Source organism: Pyrgilauda ruficollis, unplaced genomic scaffold (genome assembly GCF_017590135.1).
Source record: "Pyrgilauda ruficollis isolate IOZ18807 unplaced genomic scaffold, ASM1759013v1 scaffold41, whole genome shotgun sequence".
Lineage (NCBI taxonomy): Eukaryota > Metazoa > Chordata > Aves > Passeriformes > Passeridae > Pyrgilauda > Pyrgilauda ruficollis.
This window is the reverse complement of record NW_024525601.1, coordinates 7,833,786-7,857,010: the sequence shown is the minus strand read 5'-3', so window position 1 is coordinate 7,857,010 and position 23,225 is coordinate 7,833,786. Positions and strand designations below refer to the sequence as shown.

The window sequence follows — 23,225 nt, the reverse complement described above, 5'->3', positions numbered from 1 at the left end:
TATCTTACTTTTCTACACTCTGTCCTTGATATTTTTCCACTTGCATGATTGGCTACTATATGGCATAAATCTGTACAAAAGATGTAGGTCCCTTTGTCTGAGTGCTAAAACCATAGCAAATAGGCAATAGGATTCAAAATACAGTAAGCCAGTTTGAAGCATTTGATTCAACAGCCATCAGTTGGATGATGGCACAAGGAAAGTTACTAGAGTAGGTTTTTACAGAGGGGTGAGTTTTGAAAGTGGCAGTAGAGTAGGTCAGGATCTGACCAAAATGGTCTTGGAGCATCCTAAAGTTAACATGCTTCTTTGAGAAAATGAAATATTTTCACACAAAACTCCCTCCACATGAGTTGCCCTCTGCCAGTGCCCCAGCCTATATCCAAGCTTTCTGCAATGGGATGTGAATTACAGCACCTTGCTTTCTAATTGCTGAACTCCATCACATTTTAGGGCATCTTGAGTCCTTTGCCCTTTGAAATAAGGGCCCCTTTTTAAAACACTTCAAGTTAGTCTGAGCTGAAAGCCCGAATCCAGAACTGTGGGAGATGGGGAATTGTGAGGGAAAAGATTTCACCACCAGGAATGCAGGCCCTTGATGGTCCTTGGTTGGCATCATCGGTTTTGTTCCTGGAAATGGATGTACATCTAGAACTTGGAAGAGCAAAATAAAGCAGGGTGCTGACTCTAGGCAGCAAATTAGAGTGGCAGAAAGAAGAAATGTTTGGTTCTGGGAGTCTCGTGTGAGTCTCATAACTGCAAATTGAAGGCAGTTCCCTCCAGAATGTCTCAGTGTGTGCTACAGCTCATGGGTGTCCTTGCTGAGTGTAAAAGAGCTGCCATGGGTTTTGGGGACATGGGTGAGAGCCCCTAGAATAGGTCATGTCAAGTCTACAGACTCATTTGGAATAACAATTTGTAGCCTCTCTGGGTAACAAATGCCTTAAATCTTACTGTTCCTCTTCTCATGTCCTTCCCAGGTCAGTCCTAGGATAAGCAGATTCTGCAGAAGTTTTCTTCTGAGAAAGCCATGACAGCTATTTTTATATATACTGAGTTGGAAATTGTTGACATCGCAAAGGGAAACATATTTTAATAGCAATTGTTTCAGTGCCAGTTCACATTTGCTTTAACATAAATGCCTTTTTGTAAATGAACCCAGTTCTGTGAGAAAATCATACATGCAGTAACTTCAAAGAGCTGGCACTGCCTGGAAACCACCAGTCTCCACAGCACATACCTGTCTTTTAAAAGAAATATTGATCAGATTTAATGACTTGTGAAATGAGTCATATATTTCCGTATATATTTCCACAATACTGTATCAGAACAACATGGGCATTTAATGACTTGCAAAAAAAAAAGCCTCCTTTGCTTATCCTTGGGGTGAAGTGCCACCAATCCCAGAGCTCACTGGCTCAATGCTCTCTGTTAACCACAGCAGAAGATGGAACAGATGAGACATAAATGCAATTCTTTTCTTGGGAATGCATAATACTTTTCCAGGATTGCTGAGAAAATATTCTTTGTCAATACTCAGAGGCTGAGGAATAAAAAAGGCTTTCTCACACCCCCCCTGAACAGCTAACTCTTCCAACACAAGTTTGAGAAGAAGAGAATCATATTTCCAAAGATTTCATGTGTTTCTCTATTACTGACCAAAAAAGAAGTAGAAGGAAGTATGGCTAAAAAAATATTCTTTACAACATTTTACATTTATTTTTTTCCTTCCTGAAGTCAAATTATTAGGATTAAACTTCAAAAGTACCATTGGTTTCTCTGGATGGTTTGCCAAGCATTTACTGATCTATTAGAAATTAATAGAGTGTGCTTGGCAGGCTAGCAAGCTGGAAAGTATTCATTTCATATCCAGCAAGCAAAACACTTTAGAAACACATATAAAGAGCACAGTGAGGGTTGTCATGATGAGTTTGAGTTTCTTGCCGGCTTCTATTAATTTGACAGTAATGATATAAGTTCAGTTGCTAGGGCAGAGTGAAATACTTCAAGAAGTCTAATATTTCAAACCAAATTATTTTAGATTTCATTTAATGGAAAATTTTGCTGTTTTGTTCCAAAGTATAAGACTACTACAATTTGAGATGCAGGATATTTCCATGGAATAGAAATAGAATATTAGATTTTCTGACTTGCAGCTATAGCGTCTTGGTTCTAATTATATTCATCCTTACATTTGTGTGAGAGAGTACCTGTATTTTTGCAAACTGGCTTAAGTAAAAGAAAATTTGAATTAAAATAATTGCCTCTTCTAGGACATCTGTTCAACATTAAAAGAGTATCAACTCATTATCTGATACACATTATCCAAGATAATGTTAGCTTTTTTTTCATTTTATGCCTCTTTTCAATTGCAGCTTAAATTCCCAAGCTCTCTGAAATGGTGAGTCATTAGGAATGTAATTTCAAACACTGTATTTAATCTCTTTATCTTTTCCCACAACTGATTTACCCAAGGGCACAAGTAAAGCACACAAAACATATTCCTAAAGGCCCCTAAATTGTTATTTCTTTCTTATCTAGCTTTATTTTATTCTCACTTTATTTAAAACTGTTCTAAAAAGACTCAGAGTTGGTAATTTTGACTGTGAGGGAATTGTGTGGCTTTTATCACCATATGGATTTGAGCTGATGACTAGATCTGAATTTTGTCTCCTCTGCTTCTTGTTTAATGTGTGTTTGATCCACAGCACCGTCTCCTGTCTATTCCTATTGGCTCTGGAATACAGGCATGTAAAGGTTCTGTCCTTTGTATCACTACTTTTTTCTTAAAGCATTATCCACATGAAATTGTTGTCTTAAGTAGTAACCATGCCAAGTAAGTTAATAAGTAACTGAAAATAAATTAATTCAAAACAGTTGTTAAAATTAGTGACTATCAAAAGTAAAAAAAAAACCCCAAACCCAAACCAAAAATCTAACTGATCTCTTCTTTGAAGTTTAAAGGCCTGGGTAGACCACTCAGAAATAAAAAAGAGGGGGAAAGGGAGATCTTCTGTATTTCTAAATTGTTAATATTTTATTTCTTGTGGTACAGTACCTGAAATATATTAATGTGCATTATCACCACATGTGTGTAATATCTTTGTAGAAGACGTGGTGTAGAATAGAAGTACACATGGAACTCTTCCTGCAATTATTTCTGGGGATATTTTCCTCACTTTTCTTGTCTGAATGTCATGTATGTATAGCAGTTTGTATTGATAACTTTGTTGGTGCATCGGTTAGTTCCAAGTGTACTTACTTACCAGTGTAGCAAGTATGTACCAAATGTTAGCATCCTGATTTGGTAACATGCTCTAGTTTGAGGATGTCTTCCCAATAAATACACACTTTTAGCTTAAATCAGCTTTCCTATCTGTAATGAAAAAAACCTTTCTCCCATGTTGACTCTAACTAATTTTCCTAATGAGATGCTAAACAGGAGCCTTGGTTATAACTGAGGTTGATAAGCCTTGTTCATGGCTGCAGCTGGAATGCCAACAGAAGCCACCCAAGGACAAGCAGTCTTCAAATGTCCTTCTCGAAGTTCCTGCTGGGCAGGGTTATCTCCCACCATTGCTAAGTGTGGGAGACAGACCTCGCTGCCCTTGACTGGAGGCTCTCTTCACAATGAACGCAATACATGACTTCTCCCAGAGCCCAGGAAGTCCGTGTGGCTCTGCTGTGATGGTGCTTGCACCTCAGGCACTGTGCCCAGGATGCAAAATATCTAGCCACATATATATCTTAAAAAATATTCTAAAAAGAAGAACTAGCTTTTAAAGGAGTGCAGTGAGACAGAAGACAATTGCAATTCAGAAAAAACCTCATATTTATCATTGAGGGGAGATTGATGTGTATTTAGAGGAATCATAATTTGAACTTGATGATCAAAATGAATTGTATATTCTTATAGCACATCCTTGTTCTAAGACACAACAACCCAACCTGTGCTGTCACTTTGTAACCTGTAAAATAATTCACAGAGGACAATGCTGTTTTTATCATTTACAGTACATTATTTTTTGATACAGTGACATACAGTTTGCAATGCACAGACTAAAGAAGCAAGCTGAAATAAATCTGAGGAAAACACTCTACATTTTAGGTTTTACTGAAAAAAAACCTAAACCTAAAGTAAGGTCCATCTTCCAATGAGGTAAACCTTGGGTTTATTTCTGCAGTGTCTTGCTACCTTTTCTTTCATAATTAGGTGTCTGTATTTGTACACAGAGAACACTCCTGGAAACTTTATGCTCCGTGCAGGAGCACAACAAAGACAGATTATGTTGAGACCAAGGAGTCTTTCTAAGAGACACACGGGACAAAGGAAGTGGCAGCTTCTTCTTCCAAATGCTGCACAACTGATTTGTTTGAACACAGCAAACCCCTTCCCTTCAGGATCAGGGCTGATGTTTATTATTTCTAAAAACAAGAGTCCACTGATACCCCGTGATGTATCACCAACAAGAGCCTCATCATGCTCTTCTGCTCTCTCCTGTTTTTCCCTGGCCTATGATTTTTCTGCTCTTGTATTATTTTTCTTTTTTCTTTTTTTTTTAATTACCAGCACACAGACATAGTTTTCCTTCTGCTTCATTAGAGACAAGGCATTTTTCCTTTCTGCATGAGAAAGGCAAAGTTCAAAAGCACAACTAATTAAAAGCAACTAGCAGCCAAGTTGGTCTCATAGGCAGCACAGGAAACAGCTTGCCTGTGGACATTTTACCAGCAATTTGACTTCTGTGCTCCAAGCAGTCTAAAAAGCCTTTTTTTTTGATCAAAGGCTTCCTTCTCAGGCTGGGATTGTTTGCAGAGGGCACAGATAACACTTTGGAAGTGCTAAAGCCATGACTTTGCCATCTTTATGTTTTTGGGAATGACACTAAGCCACCAACATGAAGTTGTACAATTGTTGGGTCCACACCAGCATCTGAATGTCACAGGCTGGAATATATGCTAAGAATCACTAGGAATGTGTGTATTCCAGCAGGCCATAAGCTCAACTGGAAGAGGTTTACCTTGATCTAAGTTCAGAAAAATTCAGAAGTCCATTCCAATTTTCAACCCATTCCAGGGAGGGTGATTTTCGCTGTTGTCAAATGGATGAGTTCCTAGAGATTACTCTTTCTTTGGGGGCACTTCCTACATGAATGTCAAATCCTCAAGCTCTTGCAGTCATGACCAATATTATATCAGTATTTATTTACATAACTGCAAGATGCACAAATCCTAGCATTGATTACTAAGTTTTCCCTTATCTCATAAAATGAGAAGAGGCAGCATGAATCCTAAGATGTAGTCCCAGCCAAAGACAGGAAACTAGAAGGCAGTTGTGGCTATCCTGGCTGTTCTGCCAGGTGGTGGATGTATGACCCAATAGGCACTGCTCTTCAGAGATTCCCATCTGGATGCTCATACTTCAATACACCTGAAGAAATTTCTCCCACTGTCTCAACTTCTGAGTAATGCCTTCAGGTAAGAAGCCATTGAATATTTAGCTCACAAACATTGGTTTTAGCCCCAATCTCCTCCAAAGACAAAAACCTACTTCAGCTTATGGTTTTTTATCTGATTTTTTTTTTCCACTACCAACTGTGGAAAACCCCACAAATCTCAAAGAACACAGTCCACTCCTCTTGACAGCACAGCTGACTGCAATAACAATGTGCTGCCATGCCATAAAGAGGACAAATACAGCCAATATGTTTAAATGTAACAATATTTACAGTGATTCTTTTTAGCAGACTTTCCTTGCTGGCTCTGATTTGCTCTCTTTTTTTCTTCCATTCCTTCTGGGCAAAAGATGCTTATTATTCCAAGAGTGTCCTAAAAATGCAGGTTAGTCATAATTAGCAACTTCTGCAAATAGAAATATTTAACCAAATGTTTAAAATGTATAAATTCCAATAATTTTGGTATACAAAAGTTGCTTTGTATTTATTAGAAATACTTCAGATATTTCTGTATTCTTATTTTTGGAGGAGAAATCAGTCTGTTTCTCTTCTTTTTTCTTGATATTTACAATTGATTTCTTGCTTCTCAAGCTGAAGCAAAATAGTTTTTCTGGCGTTAGAAGAGCTAGACAAGAGATCTACAATTTTAAAATCAATATAAATTTTATAAAACTGGCCAATTATCAAAGGGTAAGAAAGAGTAATTCTTACACTGCTTTAAGCTCAAAAGCAGTTCCTTACTGTCCTCTAGTGGAGCAGTAATATCCCCATAGACACTATGTGCTCCTTTCTTCTTGTAACTAAACCTGCTGCCTTTGGAGAGCAATCCTTGCTCTTTTCTTTCCTCTTCATGACTTCATCAGCGTCCATCACATCCCTTCTTGTGTGTGAAGGGGTTCTGCTCTGCAATTTCTTCCTCTTCTATACCCCAGTTCCACTTGTTCAGTTAATAATTTAACAGATTTCTCCCATCACCCTTTCTCAAAACACAAATAGGCTGAATAAAATGGTACTTAGAATCCCACTGTAATGTCTTATGTACCTTTCAACAGGCATCCTCTAGGAGAGAACTTCTGCACCAAGACAACTTAGTTCTACTGTCAGATAAATCATATTTTGACATCTTCAAAGAATCTAAAAGGCCATCAGAATGGCAGCTGTAAAAAGTCATCCTTTCACATTGTATTTATAAAGGTCTGAAAATCTTCTTTGTTACACTGATGCGAATTAGCCCAGCTCCTGTGACTCCACAAAACTCACCAGGCTGCAGCCACACTGATCTCCTTGGAGTCTTCTTTAAAGCCTCCAGACAGGATTCTTACTTTGTTCTCCTTCGCCACCACAGCTGGTTTGACTGTCACGTTCCATGCTAGAGTGAGGGATTTAGGAGTTTCTTCTCTCACCTTCCAATCCATGGGAGCAGGCTCCAATCCTGTCCACTTGTCAACACCCACATCATTGATCTCTTCTGCCATTTCAGTTCCCAACAGCTCTGCCCACCCACCCTGCAAAGAAAGGCTCCCAGGCACTTCCATAATGAACATTGCTGTAAAAATCCCATCTGCTCTTGTCATCTTACCTTTAAATGTTCCCATTATTGTTTGACCTTTTACTTTACCTTTCACTTTATTTCTTTCAGAAATTGTCTCAAACTGATGCCTTGAGAGGCTACCTAGAACAGAGGCTAGACAGTGTTAAAGGAATAAAGTAGGTATTTATTAAAAGGCCTTCAAGGATACACCTTGGGCTGTACAAGAGCCCTGCCACGGCTCCAGCCAAGATGGATGGTGGGTCCTGAGTTTTCACACTTTTATAAGTTTTGGTCCATTTACATATTTGGGTGAATTGCCTAATTACAGCTTCAGGTTATGAAGTCCCATCCTCCCAGCTTGCTCTCCTCAATTTGCTGTTGTTTATACTTTTTGGGCCTGAAGCTGCAACAGTGTTGTCAAGCTGGAAAAGGATTGTTTTGTCTAACTAAGCTGTGAAGAGAACTTGCTAACACTTTATATGAAGTTCAGAGTTAAATACTAATGCAGTACAGAATCTGGAAAATATGAAAGCTAAAACTTAAGGCATCAAAACAGCCTACTTCATAGCAAAATTTACATTTGACAAGTTACAGTGTTCTACTTTTCTTTTGGTGAATGTAGCTTCTACTGTGTAAAGGCTCTCCCTAGTAAAAAGCAGTCTCCTACCCTATTGTTCTCGCTAAAACTTATTTTTCAATGGATAAATATTTATGCAGACCATGTAATAGTTGTTCTAAAACAATTTTCAAGATACCTGCAAGAATTCAATTTTTTTTTTTTCAATTAAAAAAAATTCCAGGAAACCAGACTTACCTTGGAACGAGTTCTTTGACTGTCTGTTCCAAGAAATGATATTACCGTGTTGTAAACATTTATTGTCAGCATGTTCTATGGGAAGGACTAAAGACTTTCGTTGTTATTTGGCTTTATGCCTTTGGCATTCCTTAGGATATACTCCTGTGAAATGCTGAAGTAAACCAACTAAGCAGGTAGGATGGGGACAGTGCCTCCTCTCACCCCTTCTTCTACTTTTCTGCAAGGCCTGTTACTTCAACCTTAAAGGATTTTGTGTCTCTTAGAGTTACAGTTAAATTGATCACATGTGATTTAGTTTTTTCTTGGGCCTATGCTATAACCTCTCCACCAGCAGAACCTGCCACCATTCCTATATAAATACAGCTGAATTTAAATGGTCCTATCCACCAAGTTTTTAAATATATTTTTATACCCATACATAAAGTATAAGAACAGAAATTACAGATACATTTTTATATATAAATATATATACAGATAAACCCCCAGATGTATCTGTACTTTCTATTGTTTTATTTTTATTTCAGGCATTTCAATAGTTGCTTGCTTTATGATCTCTTTTTAAAAGGGTTCTCAGTGCTTGAACCCAACTCTGATTATAGCTTCTTTATTCCTAAGGATCCTATGGTGATCTTTGGCTTGCCTACCTATGTAGGTATTATCCTGTCTCTGTGATACTGTATGATCTTACTTTCCCAATACAAGTATGGAAATATATCCCCTGCTACAAAAGATTAATTTAAAATATCTCAGGATAATCATTTGTAACCTAGGTGATGACAACTGCTGTCCACTAGGAGAACTCTGGGCAGAGCCGTCACCCAAATTTAGAAATAACAATGCTTATCTCTATCAATAAATGGGACACATATATGCAAAGACATTTCAAGGGAAAAATAAAAGGAATATTGGACATTCTAATTTAAACACTGAGGAAAACATGGTGCTATACATTTAACACCAGAATTGAAGAAAGACACTTAGACTTCCTGGTTTTCCAAACTATGAACAGTAGATACATTTCATATTTAATACAGCTTTATTCCAAGTAGATACAACCATTATTGCAACAAGAGAAAAGAAATACAAGAAAATCCAGAGCAAAATAAAAGCACCCTAGAAAATTGTTATTTCTGTTCCCATTGACAGACATTTACTCTTGCAAGAACAACTGATTTCAGTAACTTCAAAGCAGTTACTCACTGACACAAAGTTCAGACAGGAATTGCTGGAATTTCAGCTGTTGGCCTTAAAGAAAAAAAAAAGTAGGAGACTTCTCTGACAGGTGCAAAAACGAATACAAAATGTATTAACACAATATGAAACAAACATACATTAAATAGTTTTGTTTCCTGGTTCATCAGACTTGCAAATGAATTTTATAAAATTTACATATTCAATTAAACAATTTATCTATAATTGTGGAAAACACAGTTCTTTATTTCAAGTTTATATTAACTATAAATATCTACGGACAGGAGAGATCCACTTCAGGCTGGCACTTCTCACTTCCCCATCCTTTATGTCTTCTGCTCTTTTCCTTTTGGGGAAAACATCACTGCATAGGGCTGCCGCCTTTTTGGACGTTGACAGGGAGCAAGGTCCTCTTTAATGTAGCCTTAAAAAGAATAAACCTAGGGTAAGAAATACTATATAAAAACAGGCATAACTTTAGCTTTACTGTGTGTTTAGTGTCAAAAAATAACTTGTGAATTTTTTTCTCCTTTTGGGGCAAGTGGTTCTGACTTGACATAAAAGTTTTGAGATCCCACTGTGCAAATATTATTCATTAAAATACACAGCTGCTTTCTAGTAGGTGACTGCACAGTAATGCAATACAGACAGTTGACAATGAAAAACAGAATGGAAACTATGAATTGTTCATCTATTCAAAACAAAACTGCACTTCCATTTTCTTTTACCAAGGTATGCAAGAACTGCTAATTCAATTCACTAATAAAAATCACTTTTGAAAATGTAAATCCTAGTCATATAGAGGAAACTTCAGGCACGTGTGTTTTGTAGGTATAAACAGTACCTCCCTCTGTTTTAAGAGCACCCAGGTTTATTAAAGACTGGGGAAAGCTGAACATGAGCCTATAGATAAAACACTGTGAAAGCTCTCTGATAAGAAAAGTGAATAGAAAAATTCTATAACATGCTCAACGTAGCTAACGCTGACAGTGAACAGACGTTTTATGCAAATCAGTTTCAGCACCTGGCTTTTGTCAATTCCTTACTGTTGATCAGCAACAATATCCACCAAAATGAGAGCAGTAGATTTCCACTTCATAGTTAGAAAATTCTGTCTACATAACCCAGTTATTTAAAAAAACCCAAAACAACACAAACAGATGGTTCAAGATACCAATAAGGAGTAGAAAATACCTATGTTGTACCCCACTACACTGGAGTGGCAGGAGCAATTGCTCATCATGGGAACTCTCTCCTGTGTTTTAGTTCTCTTGCTGCACTGCTATAAAATATTTCCTTTTCCAAGGGTGGGTTGATCTAAATTCTGCCTCTGATATGCTGTTGAGACCATTAACTGGACAGCTCTTACTCCAGAAGAACAAGGAGAGAGCCAAGAAGCTAATTTTTAACGAGGCTGCAAGCAGATTCCAAATGGCTAGTAACAAGTTATATGGTCCATAAAAATCAAAGCTCCCTGTTGTGAAAGATTAAGGATGATACTGCAACACTATCACACAATACACATACACAATTCTGGCTACATTTTCCTATGCCTGACCGGACACTGTTACAGGAACAGATAAAAGCAAATGTTAATGTTTCACAGCTAATGCACAAGTAAAGATATAAGGAACTCAGAGAGTTCCTATAGGCCTCCTCACTCCAGCACTTCACCACTTCTGAAGAACTGTACATAGAGTATACTACAAACTCACCGTGTTTTAACATAATTTGTAAAACCTCATTTTTACACTAGGCTCTAAGATTTTGAAAAGTTATTTAGAAAGAACAAACTTCTATGTGAAGATGAGTTTAAAAAAAAACCCCAAAACCAAACACCACATCTTTTCATTGTCACTAACAAGCAGGGTATATGTATGAAAAACTGTTTCACTACACCATACCTGCAACATTTCCATTATCACCTGGTATAATGATACACTAAAAACACTGACAAAGGACATCAGTGCTGTCTCTCCTAAGTAAGTACAATCTCTTGGCCTTTACCTCTGAAAATCCAATTGCTGCTTATGGTCAAAAATATATAGGGTTTAAATTAAGTTCTACGAAAATCCCCATTATTTCTGCCTTCTCTATCTAGACTCTAAGAAATTCTCCTTATATTCCTTTCTTAGTAGTACAGGAACTGCTAAAGCCAGACAATGGTGGCTGCAGTGGCTGCTGATAAACAGACCTCAACAAGAATGGGTGAGAAAGGCTGCTATATGAACTAGAGATAATTTCAGGGAGAAAAAAAAAAAGAGCTTTAAAAAGGACTTTTCAAGCTTTTTTTGGCACAAACCTCTTTCCACACAGGTTTGGGTGGAAGGAAATCCAACCTCCCAGAAATTTTCAGGAGTATTTGGAGGAATGTAGCGAAATCTATGTCTTGAACAGGAAGCTAGTTTCTTCTCTCTCTCTTCTTCTGGAATGTCTGCATAATACTGAATGTAACGGGGGGAAAAAATCCCATTTAACAAATTTATACATAATAGAGCAACTGCTTTACACAATTGACATTATCAATCATTGTGTTTATTAACACAGTTATCTAAAAACAATGGTGAGGACAGCCAGAGTAGAGATTCATTATCCAAGTGACAAACACCTGGCAATTATCCTAAAAGCTTACTGAATTTACAGACTAAGTATAACAAATTTATCGTGGCAAATTTGTTAACCTTCTATCTTTTAACATACCATAAGTAACAAGGTTGAGGCACGTGTACAATTACTTATGTCAATAGTCTACTGACTCATTTTACAAAGCTAAGTAGCACAGGTGTTGAAAGAGATCTGAATTTTAAAATTTATTAAGTGTCAGCTTGCATCTAGAAATAAAAAAAAGGAAAAAAAACCCACTACAAACCCCATGCTGCAGAATTATTTCCAGTATCCAAATTTACAGCAGTAGCTGCAAACTTAAGTCAAAATGGTTCCTACTTACTTAGCCTCAAATCTGAAGTAAATAAAGAGTTAGTTTAAGTAGTGGACTGACACTGGGACTCCAGAAATTATCTGCCAGCTGAGCATTCTCTATAGTAAATGGGCTACACTCTTTCACCCCTGTCAGCTGTACTGGGGCCTGCAATGAGAAAAGTATATGCTCCCTCCAAACCTTTTACTGGGTGTTTCCCTGAGTAGCATCATAGAAAGTTAGAGTATATTTTCTTCCATGCAGTTTTCTACTGTTTTAATTTGTAATTCTAGTTGTATTTCCTAAAAATACAAATTTGGACCTTAGAGCAAACAGAGGGTCAAAATATTTTAAAAGTGAATGCACTGTTTGATTCAAGTGGTAAGGAACAGTTACAGCCACACAAGAAACCTGACCCTTGTGAAAATGGTGAAACAATTCTACTGAAATGGCAGTGTTACAATTCAAAAAGGCAAATTAAAGTTTATAACTCTTCAATCAGATGGAAAGTGACCTAGACTGGGGAATTCGGGAAGAGAACAGGATACCTCTGTCAAAAGAGATTATTTCATGCTCTCAGCTACTGGCATGATGTCAGAAAACCTACTTGGAATTGTAAAGTATGCTCATTCAACTTTTACTGACAGAAGTTAAGAACGAGGTGTTAAGTCAACAAAATTAACTATAAGAATTCTAGAGTGTCTGTATAAGAAAAATATTACTGAGTTTTAGTTAGGGATAATTAGCAGTGCTCCTTATTTTGTCCTGTAAATAGCCTGAAACTTTACAAATTAATTTACTAAAAGTTGCTAGTGTGTTGCATTTTTTTTTAATTAAACAATTTATGATTAGTAAGGAATATTTACAGATCCAACAATGAAAAATACAGTATAGTTTAACAGGAACAGAAAATAAGAACAATCAAAAATCAAGATAAACATGTTTTAAAAATAAATTAGAAAGAAACTTCTTCTTTGGCTTCTTTAGAAATCTATTACCGTTGACAGAGAATGAGAGTTAGACATGTCAGCTAAACAGCAAAAAGAACTCTCAGCTGTTTTCTAGATTGATCTCACTGTCCACAGCATTTTTAATCCACACAAAACATTCAGCTAGGCTTTTCCATGTGCCAAGATACTGCAATCTCATCCTGTCTTCCCTTTAAAAGAATTGTTTATAGAACTCTACAGTTTGCAGTTTCAGAAAGTAAACAAACCCTAAAAACATTCCTCCCATTAGTTTAGCAAAAAATTTACAGAGTAATTCCTGTAATCTAAACTCATATAAAAATACATCTGAGTGATCCTCCTACTCACTTAAGTGTAGCTACACTTAATAACCACACTAACAAATGTTACTTTTTTACAAGCTACTTGTAACTTCTGCCTACAATCTTTCTCTGATAGCATCACAAGGTCATAAAAAAACAAAATAAGACTTCTTATCAAAAGTTCTACACTGTAAAGTGAAGGAGATACTTCCACAAAGCTTTAAGATAAGCACTTATAAAGAACTTTAATATCAGTCTGCTGTGGCACGTGCAGAAGTTAAACCCCAGGTCTTCTCAGAGTGACAGTAAGTGACCCCACTGACACCACTTGCAGTACAGGGCCAGCATCAATTTACTGATCTCTATCCACTCCCTAAATATTCCCTTAGACTTTGGCAGCTTTTCAAACCCATATGGCTAATCAGCAAGCCAAGACTTTTCTAAAGCATCATTTATGCTTTATCCAATACTCCCTTCTTCCACAGCCATTTAATTCAAAGCTAGTTTTATTATTGTGCAATGACACAGCCAAGCATTCCAGACATTCCAAGACATTAATTTTGAATGGTGTAGACTTAAAAAAAAAAAAAAAGCCCAAAAAAGCCAAAACCAACAACAAACCCAAACTTTCCTAGCATTTAATGTAGAAACCTACTGTTACAAAACTGGAGCTGTGAATATTTCCAGACACTATAGTTATCACTCCAATTTGACAGAAAGCAACACAAATTGGATTTACAGAAGGAAGATCTGTAGCTTACAGAAACAGTAAATTAAAATGCTTAACACATGGCTCTGGAACCATGAAACAGACTGAAGGTTGGGGGCTGTTTTGTTTTCTTTCAAACTCTTTAAATCAAACATATTTTTAAAAATGGTATTTATAGTTGACTGTAAAAATTAAGTATTTGTATTTAATGAGTTCTACCAATATTTTTCAGAAAATATTTTCACGAAAAACATACTCTAATAAATTTCTTCAGCTAAGTAAACGGGACTTGACTATAAAGTGAATAGCAGGAGAATCTCTGAAAAATGTTGGTTCTATATACATGTGGAAATTAAGTGGAAAGATTCCAGAAAATTCACCATTGTTCAGTCATTAATCCACACTTCTACTGAGTCATCATTTATTAGATCATAACTCTATTAATGGCTAAATAAAATGTGTTCTTATTACACATGTAATTACATCAATATTTTATCTCTACACCAAGTATCTGTAACCAAAGCAGCTTAGTAAATACAAAGGGAGGAAAAAAATGTGTAATGTGAAATTGAAAGTTTCATACCTTTTAACAAGCATTAACATGTATTTTTTTTATTAACAGTAATCTCACTGGAACCATGATGCAAGAAGGTCTTCTGTCATGCAGATACACACAAATAAAATCAAACCCAAGTCTTTCCATGCTATATGTGGTTACTGCACTAAAATTAAACAAACCACCTGCAAATTTGGTTATCCAGCTTTGGTAAAGACTTACTTCCCAGCTACGGTAGGTAATGATGATGATGCAGCCAGATTAATAATTAAAAACAGCACTTTAGCACTTAAGATATTGTCTGGAGTTAGAAGAATGGAAGACTGACAAATTTTAAAGCTCTACTTACTATTTCACATTCCTTACAAGTGTGGCCAAGTAATTTTCTTCTTTCTTCTTTTTTTCGAATAACCTCAATATGAGGAAAATCTAACATAGTATTCTTTCTGAAAAACAAAAAGGTTTTCACAGAACGGTACGTTTATTTCTTCTACATGACTGGTATTTTCCATTCTTTTAGAACACAATGATCGACAGACAAAAAATTAATTCAGAAAACATCTACAAAACCCAAATCATACTGCCTTTCATAGTTGAATAGGGCAATTTCCATAAATAAAACAGTTTTCAAATGCAAAATGAACTTTTACATAACCAGAGATGTGTGTCTCATTATTATGGCTTTTCACAGTGTAAAAGTAATCACTATATAGAAATTACTCAAATAGAGATCTTCCATAGAATATTTTTGTCCAAGACAGAGTTGTGCTTGCAATGACTTCCACGAGAGGAACATATGCTGGGGTTCAAGATCAGTAGGTTCTTTTCAACTTAACTGCTTTCAAAACAGGAAACAAGTTTTCCCATACAAAGAAAACATGCACAGGTAAAATATAAGCTAACTGAAGGGCTTGGTATCATTATGAAAGGAAGGCTCAGACATCTAATTATGATTATACTGGAAGGCAACAGAGGAGGTGCAATTGTTGAACACCATTTATTGCCTAGAGAGCAAGGGACAAAAATACCAGAGAAGCAAAGGTTTTCATTTGTACAAGCAGCCCACAGGTCCTTGGCTCATAAATTCAGGCATGACCACACGCCTGTAAGAAACCACATAGATTACAAAATACTGCATTCACTAAAATTATAAAAAGCAGAGGAGGCAATCCCTTCTCTTCAGCAAATGTAATGGGCAACTCAACATTTTTTCCCTTACCCCAATTTTTATCTAAAGTCTTTTATCTAATGTAGTAGATCTTCTGCATCTTCAACTGCTAGGCTGTTACACACAAACACCTTTATTTTATGGAGGATCAAGTTTCCTATAGGGAAGATATAAAGAGCCTTAAAATGCCCATAGAGAACAAACTAAATTACCTCTCATCACTTTTGAAATAAGGCTCCACAAAAGCTTTCTGCTTGGCTTTATCTTGTTTATCCTCATGTTCTGTAAACAGACATGAAAAAGAAAATATAAGGTTATCAGACTGCGTGCAGAAATTTCTGTAAATTAACTAATTGTTAAGAAAATGCCATGTACATTTCAGTCTGAGACAACAGATTCAAATAGGTACAAAAAATAATAATACAGAACTGATAGAACGATCAATCAAGAAGCATTACTGGAGCAGAAGGAAAGCAGCAGTGACACAAGCAAAAAAGACAAGAAGAACATCAAAGGAAAAGCTGCTTAAAATACAAAATACTGTAAAATCTTCAACAGAACCTAGAATAGTGAAAAAAAAGGAAGTAAATAACTGTAGCCAAAACCTGGTGTTTCTTTTAAGAGTCAATTTAATGTTCTGCTGCTGTGCCAACTTCCACTATGCATTCCACATTTGTGTGGTGATAAATGAACGACCAAAAAAAAAAATTCATATTACTTTATGTTTTGTCCTTACAAGTAATCAACTTTACCACAAATTTATGCAAAAAGAACTGGTGGTTAATTTGGCGTATTTGTTCCTAAAGAACAGAGTCTGATTTCAAATCAACTCTTGTAGTTTGGGTAAGCTAATAAAGACAAAACCAAATTATATCCCACTCTTTAGTTTCTTGCTTGCTGCTGTTATTCCCATATCCTGCTCTTCATCATGAAGAGTTTCTTTTTCATCACATGCAGGAGGACTATCTTCTGGTAGGCAGGATTCATATTCTTCATGGGTCGTCTGATCAAATATATTTGTTATTTCTCCTCCTGTTATTAAAAGCACAAAGAACATCCAAATCAGTGTCTCAATAATTTTAGTCAAGAAATTGCATTTTGACTAAATGTGTATCAAAAGAATTAACATGTACTTACTGCTCCAGTACTCAAAACCAGCTACACCTCAATTCTTGCTGAAACTTCTCTGTCAATCTTTCAAATGTGGCCAATGCTCATTTATTTTTCAGATACCTTGGATCCCATTTCTAAAATCTGATTAACTGCTAAATCACCGTGAGGTACCTTTATCCTTAATACTGGATAGGTGAAATTTTTGTTCTTGTAATTATGGACTTATCCAAGCAAAAGGAAACACTTGCTGTGGGTAGGAAATAGTCACTGCTGTGCAGCCATGATTCACCACATACCATATGGTAAAAGTGATATAAACACATTTGGATTTATTTTAAACATACTAGTTCTATTTATATGTCATTAAAAATAAAATTAGTCTTCTCATACAAAGTCTGATGTGATTACATAGAAAACTTTCAAACCTGTTTACTGCAGGTGAGATCAGAACTGTTATATGGTTAAGTATCTCACCCTTTAAGCACCGTAAAATAATAGCTAGCTATTGGCTCTCTCAGCACAAATCCTGTATTTTTTCTTAAACTATGTTAAAAAAAAAAAAAAAACAATCTCAAAACCCACCACCAACTCTCTAGTAAACAGACTGACCCTGTGTAACCTATAAAAATTCATCATGACTTTTTTACTGTAAACCATTTTCTACTATCTAGCCATACAGAAAAAAAAAGAGCTCTTTTACTCTTTCCTCGTCCTCCTCAAAAAGCAACCAAACAAAAAAACTCCAACAAATCCCCAAACCTCCACCATACCACAAAAAAGCAAACCAAACTGAAGAGAAAAAAAAAAAAACAAAAAACAACAACTTACGTGGACTGCTTTCCCATTGATTTTTCATTTCTAATAGCACACTGTCACTAACATAAGTATAATCCATATCAACAACTTCCCCTCCAACTCTGGTCTGAGAACCACCCTAGGGAAAAAAAAAAGCAAGCATGACAATTGCACCCAAAAGCAACTGGTGTAGTCAGTGTCAGTGCTGTGTATCTGAAACACTTTCAAAGCAGTTAGTGGCTTCTTTTTGGACACTGATTTACTTTTTCTCCTGCAGGTTACAGCCTCGTTAGAAATCTCTCTCACAACTATTTGTCCACTTTCATACTGAGAATATGCCTGCTGAGTTTATGAAGTACAACTAAAGAGTGGACATGTTTTAGGATAACTATAGCATGATCAAACATCAAATGAGCCCAATTTCAAATTTTGTTAGAAAGTGGGTTTGGTCTGCCCAGAACAATGTTCATGATACTGCTTTGCAGGCGTTTCCAACATCATAGAACATGCAGATTTATTATAAAAGTTCACCTTTGTATCAATCACAGTAATGTCCATTTTGTACTGTGAAAGGTCAGCTCCTGGGTCTATGCTCCACTGGAAGTTTTCTAAAGAAGGTTTATCTTTCAGGTCTGTATGCACAGAATATGAGAAAAAAATGACAAATAATTAGAATCAAACTCTGCCAGAAGCATCTGATCCCCTGGCTGTTCTGTATGTGCTTTATGATGGTACTCAAGGTGATCTGGGATCAGCCTGGGTCAGGCTGATAGGCTTGTAGTTCCCTGGATCCTCACTCCAGCCCTTCTTGTAGACGGGTGTCACATTTGCTCACCTCCAGTCAAAAAGGACCTCCCTGGCTATCTGGGACTGCTGATAAATTATGGAAAGTGGCTCACTGAGCACTTCTGCCAACTGCCTCAGTACCCTCATGTGGATCCCATCTGGCCCCATGGATTCGTGTTTAAGTGGTGCAGGAGGTTACCGACAATTTCCCTTTGGACTACAGGGACTTCATTCTGCTCCCTATTCCAGTCTTCCCGCTCAGGGCCTGGGTACCCTGAGAATTACTATTAAGGATTTAGGCAAAAATGCACTAAGTACATCATTCTTTTCCTCATCCTTTGTCCCTATGTTTCCCCCAAATCCAATAAAGATTATTCTCCTCAGCCCTCCTTTTGTTGTTGATGGATTTACAGAAATATTTTTATGGCAGTAGCCAGATTAAGGTCTAGCTGGACTTTGGTCATTCTTATTTTTATCCTGTGTAACCTCACAACATCCTTCTAGCTCTCATGAAGCCGCCTGCCCCCTCTTCCAAAAGTCATAAACTCTTTATATCTGAGTTCTAGCCAATGCTCTCTGTTCAGTCAGGCTGGCCTTCCTTCCCATTAGCTCACCTTGCAGCACATGGGACAGCCGGCCCCTACACCTTTAAGATTCCCTCCTTCAAGAATGACCACACTTCTTGGACTCCTCTGCCCTTCAGAACCGCCTCCCAAGGGAGGACTATCAAGTGATCTCCTAAACAGGCCAAAGTCTGCCCTCCAAAAGTTCGAGGTAGCAGCTCTGCTACCTCCCACTTCTTACTTCTCTGAGAATGGAAAACTATCATTTTGTGACTGTCATACTCAAGATGGCCCCCAACCACCACTTTACCTATCAGTCCTTCTCTGATTACAAACAACATTTCCAGGGCGTGGCTTCCTCAGTTGGTTCACTATTGAACTTAGGTCCATGACAATATAAGTGTCACATCTAAGCAAAGAGTACAAAAGTGTCTGGTCGTTGCTCCAAAGATACCTCTTGATTTATCTCTGAGGGGAATACTTAGATTCCAAGCTACATGGCCATACCAACTACTGGCAAGTATCTTTTAAATTCATGATGCAAGTATTTCTAAATACAGCATGCAGAGTAACAGCTTGGCTGAGGAGTACAGAAGCTTTGATTCTAAAACACTAGCTCAAAAATTTAGTTTTCCAACTGGGAGCACTTAGGAGGAAAGAAGATACATGCTCTGGAAAGAATATATGACAGGCTGTGTTCATTATCAATGAAGGTACAAATTTCCTTACGAGATCATTAGGAATAATGAAAAATATTAAGAAAATTACTTATGCTTACTCTTGAGTAGTTTTCAAGTATTTGATATAGATAGTTTAAACTCAAACTTAATGAGATTTTGTTATTACACTGAAACAAATAACAATGCTAAACAAACAAGAAAGAACAAGATTCCTAGCCTGTTGAATGTACACCTGAATACCAATGATACATTTATTATACAGCAACAAAAGTATGCCAGGAAGATAGAGATACATGTTGGGGATGATCTTGAGAAATCCCAAATAGAATGTGACTGAGTTAGAAGCAGAACAAAGGGATTAAAGTAGAAGAAAGGAAGATAGGAAAAATTCTATTCAATCCGAGCACAGGCTGAGGGGGTAGGCAGGCAGTAAAAGGAACATTTTCATCAAGTTACCTTGCTCATTTTGCTGTGCTTTACTTTTTGATAGTCTACAAGGGTTTGGCTGAAGTACAGATGCTGGTTCAGACTCTCCATGTCCTGTCCTTGTTTTCTTTCTATTTGGTACATGGCCACTGGCAACCTAACAACATATTGCAATTTTACTATTACCCAAAACTTAAATAAAATACTTCAAAGGAGAAGAAAAAAAGAGTCAGAAAACCATACCTTTACATCATCAAAAAGTTCCTCTGTCTCTGCAGAACTTGGCAGTGGTGCAAATTTGAAGGGAGGAACTTCTTCTTTCATTGGGATCTGGTTTTTCCTGTCAGGGAATGTTTTTCCCAGTACTGCCTCTTGTACACAGGATTCCTCTTGTAAATCTCTGCCAAACAAACAGTTCTCATTGTTGGCATTTTGAATGGATGATGAACCTTCAGGAATCGTTTTCCCTATGTGTGAAAAAATGTCATGCAGAGTCACTTGCTTCAGTCTGTTTTTATACGTCTCCTCACTTCCTTGTTTTTTCTCTTGACCACGAACTGCAGAGAAGCGATCAGACAGATCCAAGGGCTTATCCCCTGCATGTTCCCCATTAACCTGCTGAACATCAGATCGAAAGGGCACAGAGTTCTCTTTGCTGAATGATGTTTTCTCACAGCTAACTGCATGATCATCTTCAGCTTTCTTCCTCTTAGCACACCTGCCTTCTAGCTGCTTCTGGTATACAAGAAGGACATCGCTCTTGATCACCTCATTTTTAGCTGTGCAGGTGTTTCCAACACAGGTTACAGCCTCAATAGAATTATTTTTCACAACCATTTGCCTATGGACAGAGCCCTGGCTGATAACTGAGTTGATTTCCGTCCCAAGATTCAGTGGTGCAACAAAAGCAACATCTTCAGATTTTGATCTACTTTTATGAGATCTGGAACTGGATGGATTGTTGAAGAGGTTGGTTTTGAGATGAGGCTTCAATCCTGAATCTAAAATACAAGGAGCATGAACTGTAGTTGAGCTGTTCTTCACACTGCTAGCAGCTCCAAAAACAGGAGAAGCTACCCGAGAATCCCAGTCATCACATGGTGGAGTGTTATGAGATGGATCTGAAATACTGAATACAATGAGACATGAGAGATTTTTCTGGTGTACAGAGGGAAAGAGAAAGAGATATAAAAAAATAGAATGTTTCCTATTGCTGATCTGCCTTAAAGCTGTGTGAGCTGCTAGTATTAACTGAAAACAGAAGGAAAAACAAAAATTAACCTATTCTAGGGATAGGTACTGTTGCACTTAGAGCTGTAGAAGCCCAACAAAATACAGATCTTGTCCTTGATTTTGGTGTATGGTGTGAAATTCTGTTCCACATTCAACTGAGAACCAAGGACAGAGTTAAGCTTGTCTAAGTTTCTCTTCTATCCAAGGACCCCCTACCTTTCAGTGCAATAAAAAGGAAGAAAGTGAGAATGGTTGCAATAGGAGTCTATTTAGGTTCTCATAAACATCTTAAAACCACAATGGATTCTCAAAGCTTCTGCAAGTGAAGGAAAAAAAGTGCAAGCTCCTTTCAGGGACTGTTTTTTGCCTGTCATCAACAAAACATAGATTCAAGACAACAAATAGGACCAAAAAAAATCAGTTTACACCTCAATATCCTGAGGAGAGTGGGAATGGCAACAGTCAATTGGTCTGACACTTAATCACAGCAACAGAATCTTTCTTTCATTCCAGCTCCATGCCCACTATCCACAGGATTATGGGTCTCAGAAGATATCTTGCAATAATGAGAAGTTAGGAAAGAAGGGACTATGTACACAAGATGCCCAAACCAGAAGTTCGTGAATTAAGTAAAAGCCTACAGTTTTGCATTCTATCAGTTTCTTTGCTTTTCATGTTATTTACTTGAAAGAAACCCCTCTGATACAAAAATACTTATTTCCATTTCTATACCTTTAAAGCAAAACGCTGCGTGGTTTGAAATTCTACAAAGACCCAAACTTCTGTAAGCCTGCTTAAAACAATTATAACTATTATAACTCAGTGGAAACACACCCTGAATTGTTGTCATCATTTCTTGATTCACAAGCTGGATGTTTTCTTGAGTCTTCAGACTGCATGCTCTCTGAGGCCTGGCTCAGAACTGTATTAGTGAGGGGAAGATTCAGTACACTCTGGGACTCCTTGCAAGTGGTGAAGGAAAACAAAGAAAAGAAGTGTGAGAAGATACAGGATTTAAAATTAGAAATATGCTCAGTTGGCACATAAATACTTTGAACACCCATTCAAATCAAAATATTCAAAACTCTGAAAAATCATAAAAGCTAAGAGATGAAATTTGGACCAGAAGCTTTAAAGAAATCTTATGGAAACTGAAAAAAAAAACCATTCACCTGCATGGACACAAAAATATTCTTCATAATATAATTTACATGGTAGTTACCAACCAAAACCATCAAATAATCTCACCTGAGTCACCAACCAGTCTCATAGCCAAGAAACATTTCTCAATGTCTTAGATTTGATTATTGCACAAAGGGAATTTATCAGACCCAAGGATTTAGATCACTGTACTAATAAAACTTGAAAGGAGGAACCATGTCTCCACCCTCCTCAACCTCCCCAAGACAGGTCAGCACAGTTATATCTCTTCATGCTCCAGTCAGCAAAGACTAAGCAAAAGCAAACCTAAGTGAGCTTACTGGAACTCAAAATACTTTTGCAGAATTTTAATGCAAAAGAGAAAAACACTGTTTTTGTAAACAACTGGCCCAAAAAGTTGATTATGAAAGAAATTTGGGAATACTTACAGATTCCTCTTCAACACTAAGTCCAATTGTTTCTGCAACGACCGCAGCCAAGTTAAAAGATGGCTTTGGAACAGGGTATCCTCCCACCCTTGGTTTATCTTTGTGAGTAGAAAGAAGATCACAGTAAGCTACATATGCATTATAGTCTCTTGCTCGACTCACAGAGATGGTACAAACACAGAACGAAAAGGATCACAAATTAAAACTGGCATTTATGGATATCGTTTGAACTCTGTCAGATGAAAGTTGTATTTGGAAGCAGTAAGTGGCAAAAGAACTTCCGATGAGAGCAAACTGCTGTGTCAGTTTGATACAGAGAAATATGTGTCCAGTTTGAATAATACAGCTCCCCAGAATTAAAAATCAATGTATATGTTTCTTTTCACGCTCCCAGTCCAGGGCACAAATAGTCTGACAAAAGAACG

At 37.1% G+C, this 23,225-nt stretch overlaps 1 protein-coding gene across 1 annotated transcript in view; it reads right to left on the bottom strand.

The window, feature by feature from the left end:
• Positions 1–9,236: 9,236 nt before the first annotated feature.
• RBBP8 (RB binding protein 8, endonuclease) overlaps positions 9,237–23,225 on the bottom strand; it is a 33,513-nt gene continuing 19,524 nt past the window's right edge. The window contains exons 9-19 of the mRNA XM_041477665.1: positions 22,801–22,898; positions 22,046–22,173; positions 20,222–21,107; positions 20,009–20,135; positions 18,055–18,155; positions 17,557–17,662; positions 16,495–16,647; positions 15,828–15,897; positions 14,797–14,893; positions 11,298–11,439; positions 9,237–9,419 (exon numbers count right to left, since the gene is read on the bottom strand). Coding sequence (XP_041333599.1) covers positions 9,322–9,419; positions 11,298–11,439; positions 14,797–14,893; positions 15,828–15,897; positions 16,495–16,647; positions 17,557–17,662; positions 18,055–18,155; positions 20,009–20,135; positions 20,222–21,107; positions 22,046–22,173; positions 22,801–22,898 — 2,006 coding nt within the window. The 3' untranslated portion in view covers positions 9,237–9,321. The remainder of the gene's footprint in view (positions 9,420–11,297; positions 11,440–14,796; positions 14,894–15,827; positions 15,898–16,494; positions 16,648–17,556; positions 17,663–18,054; positions 18,156–20,008; positions 20,136–20,221; positions 21,108–22,045; positions 22,174–22,800; positions 22,899–23,225) is intronic.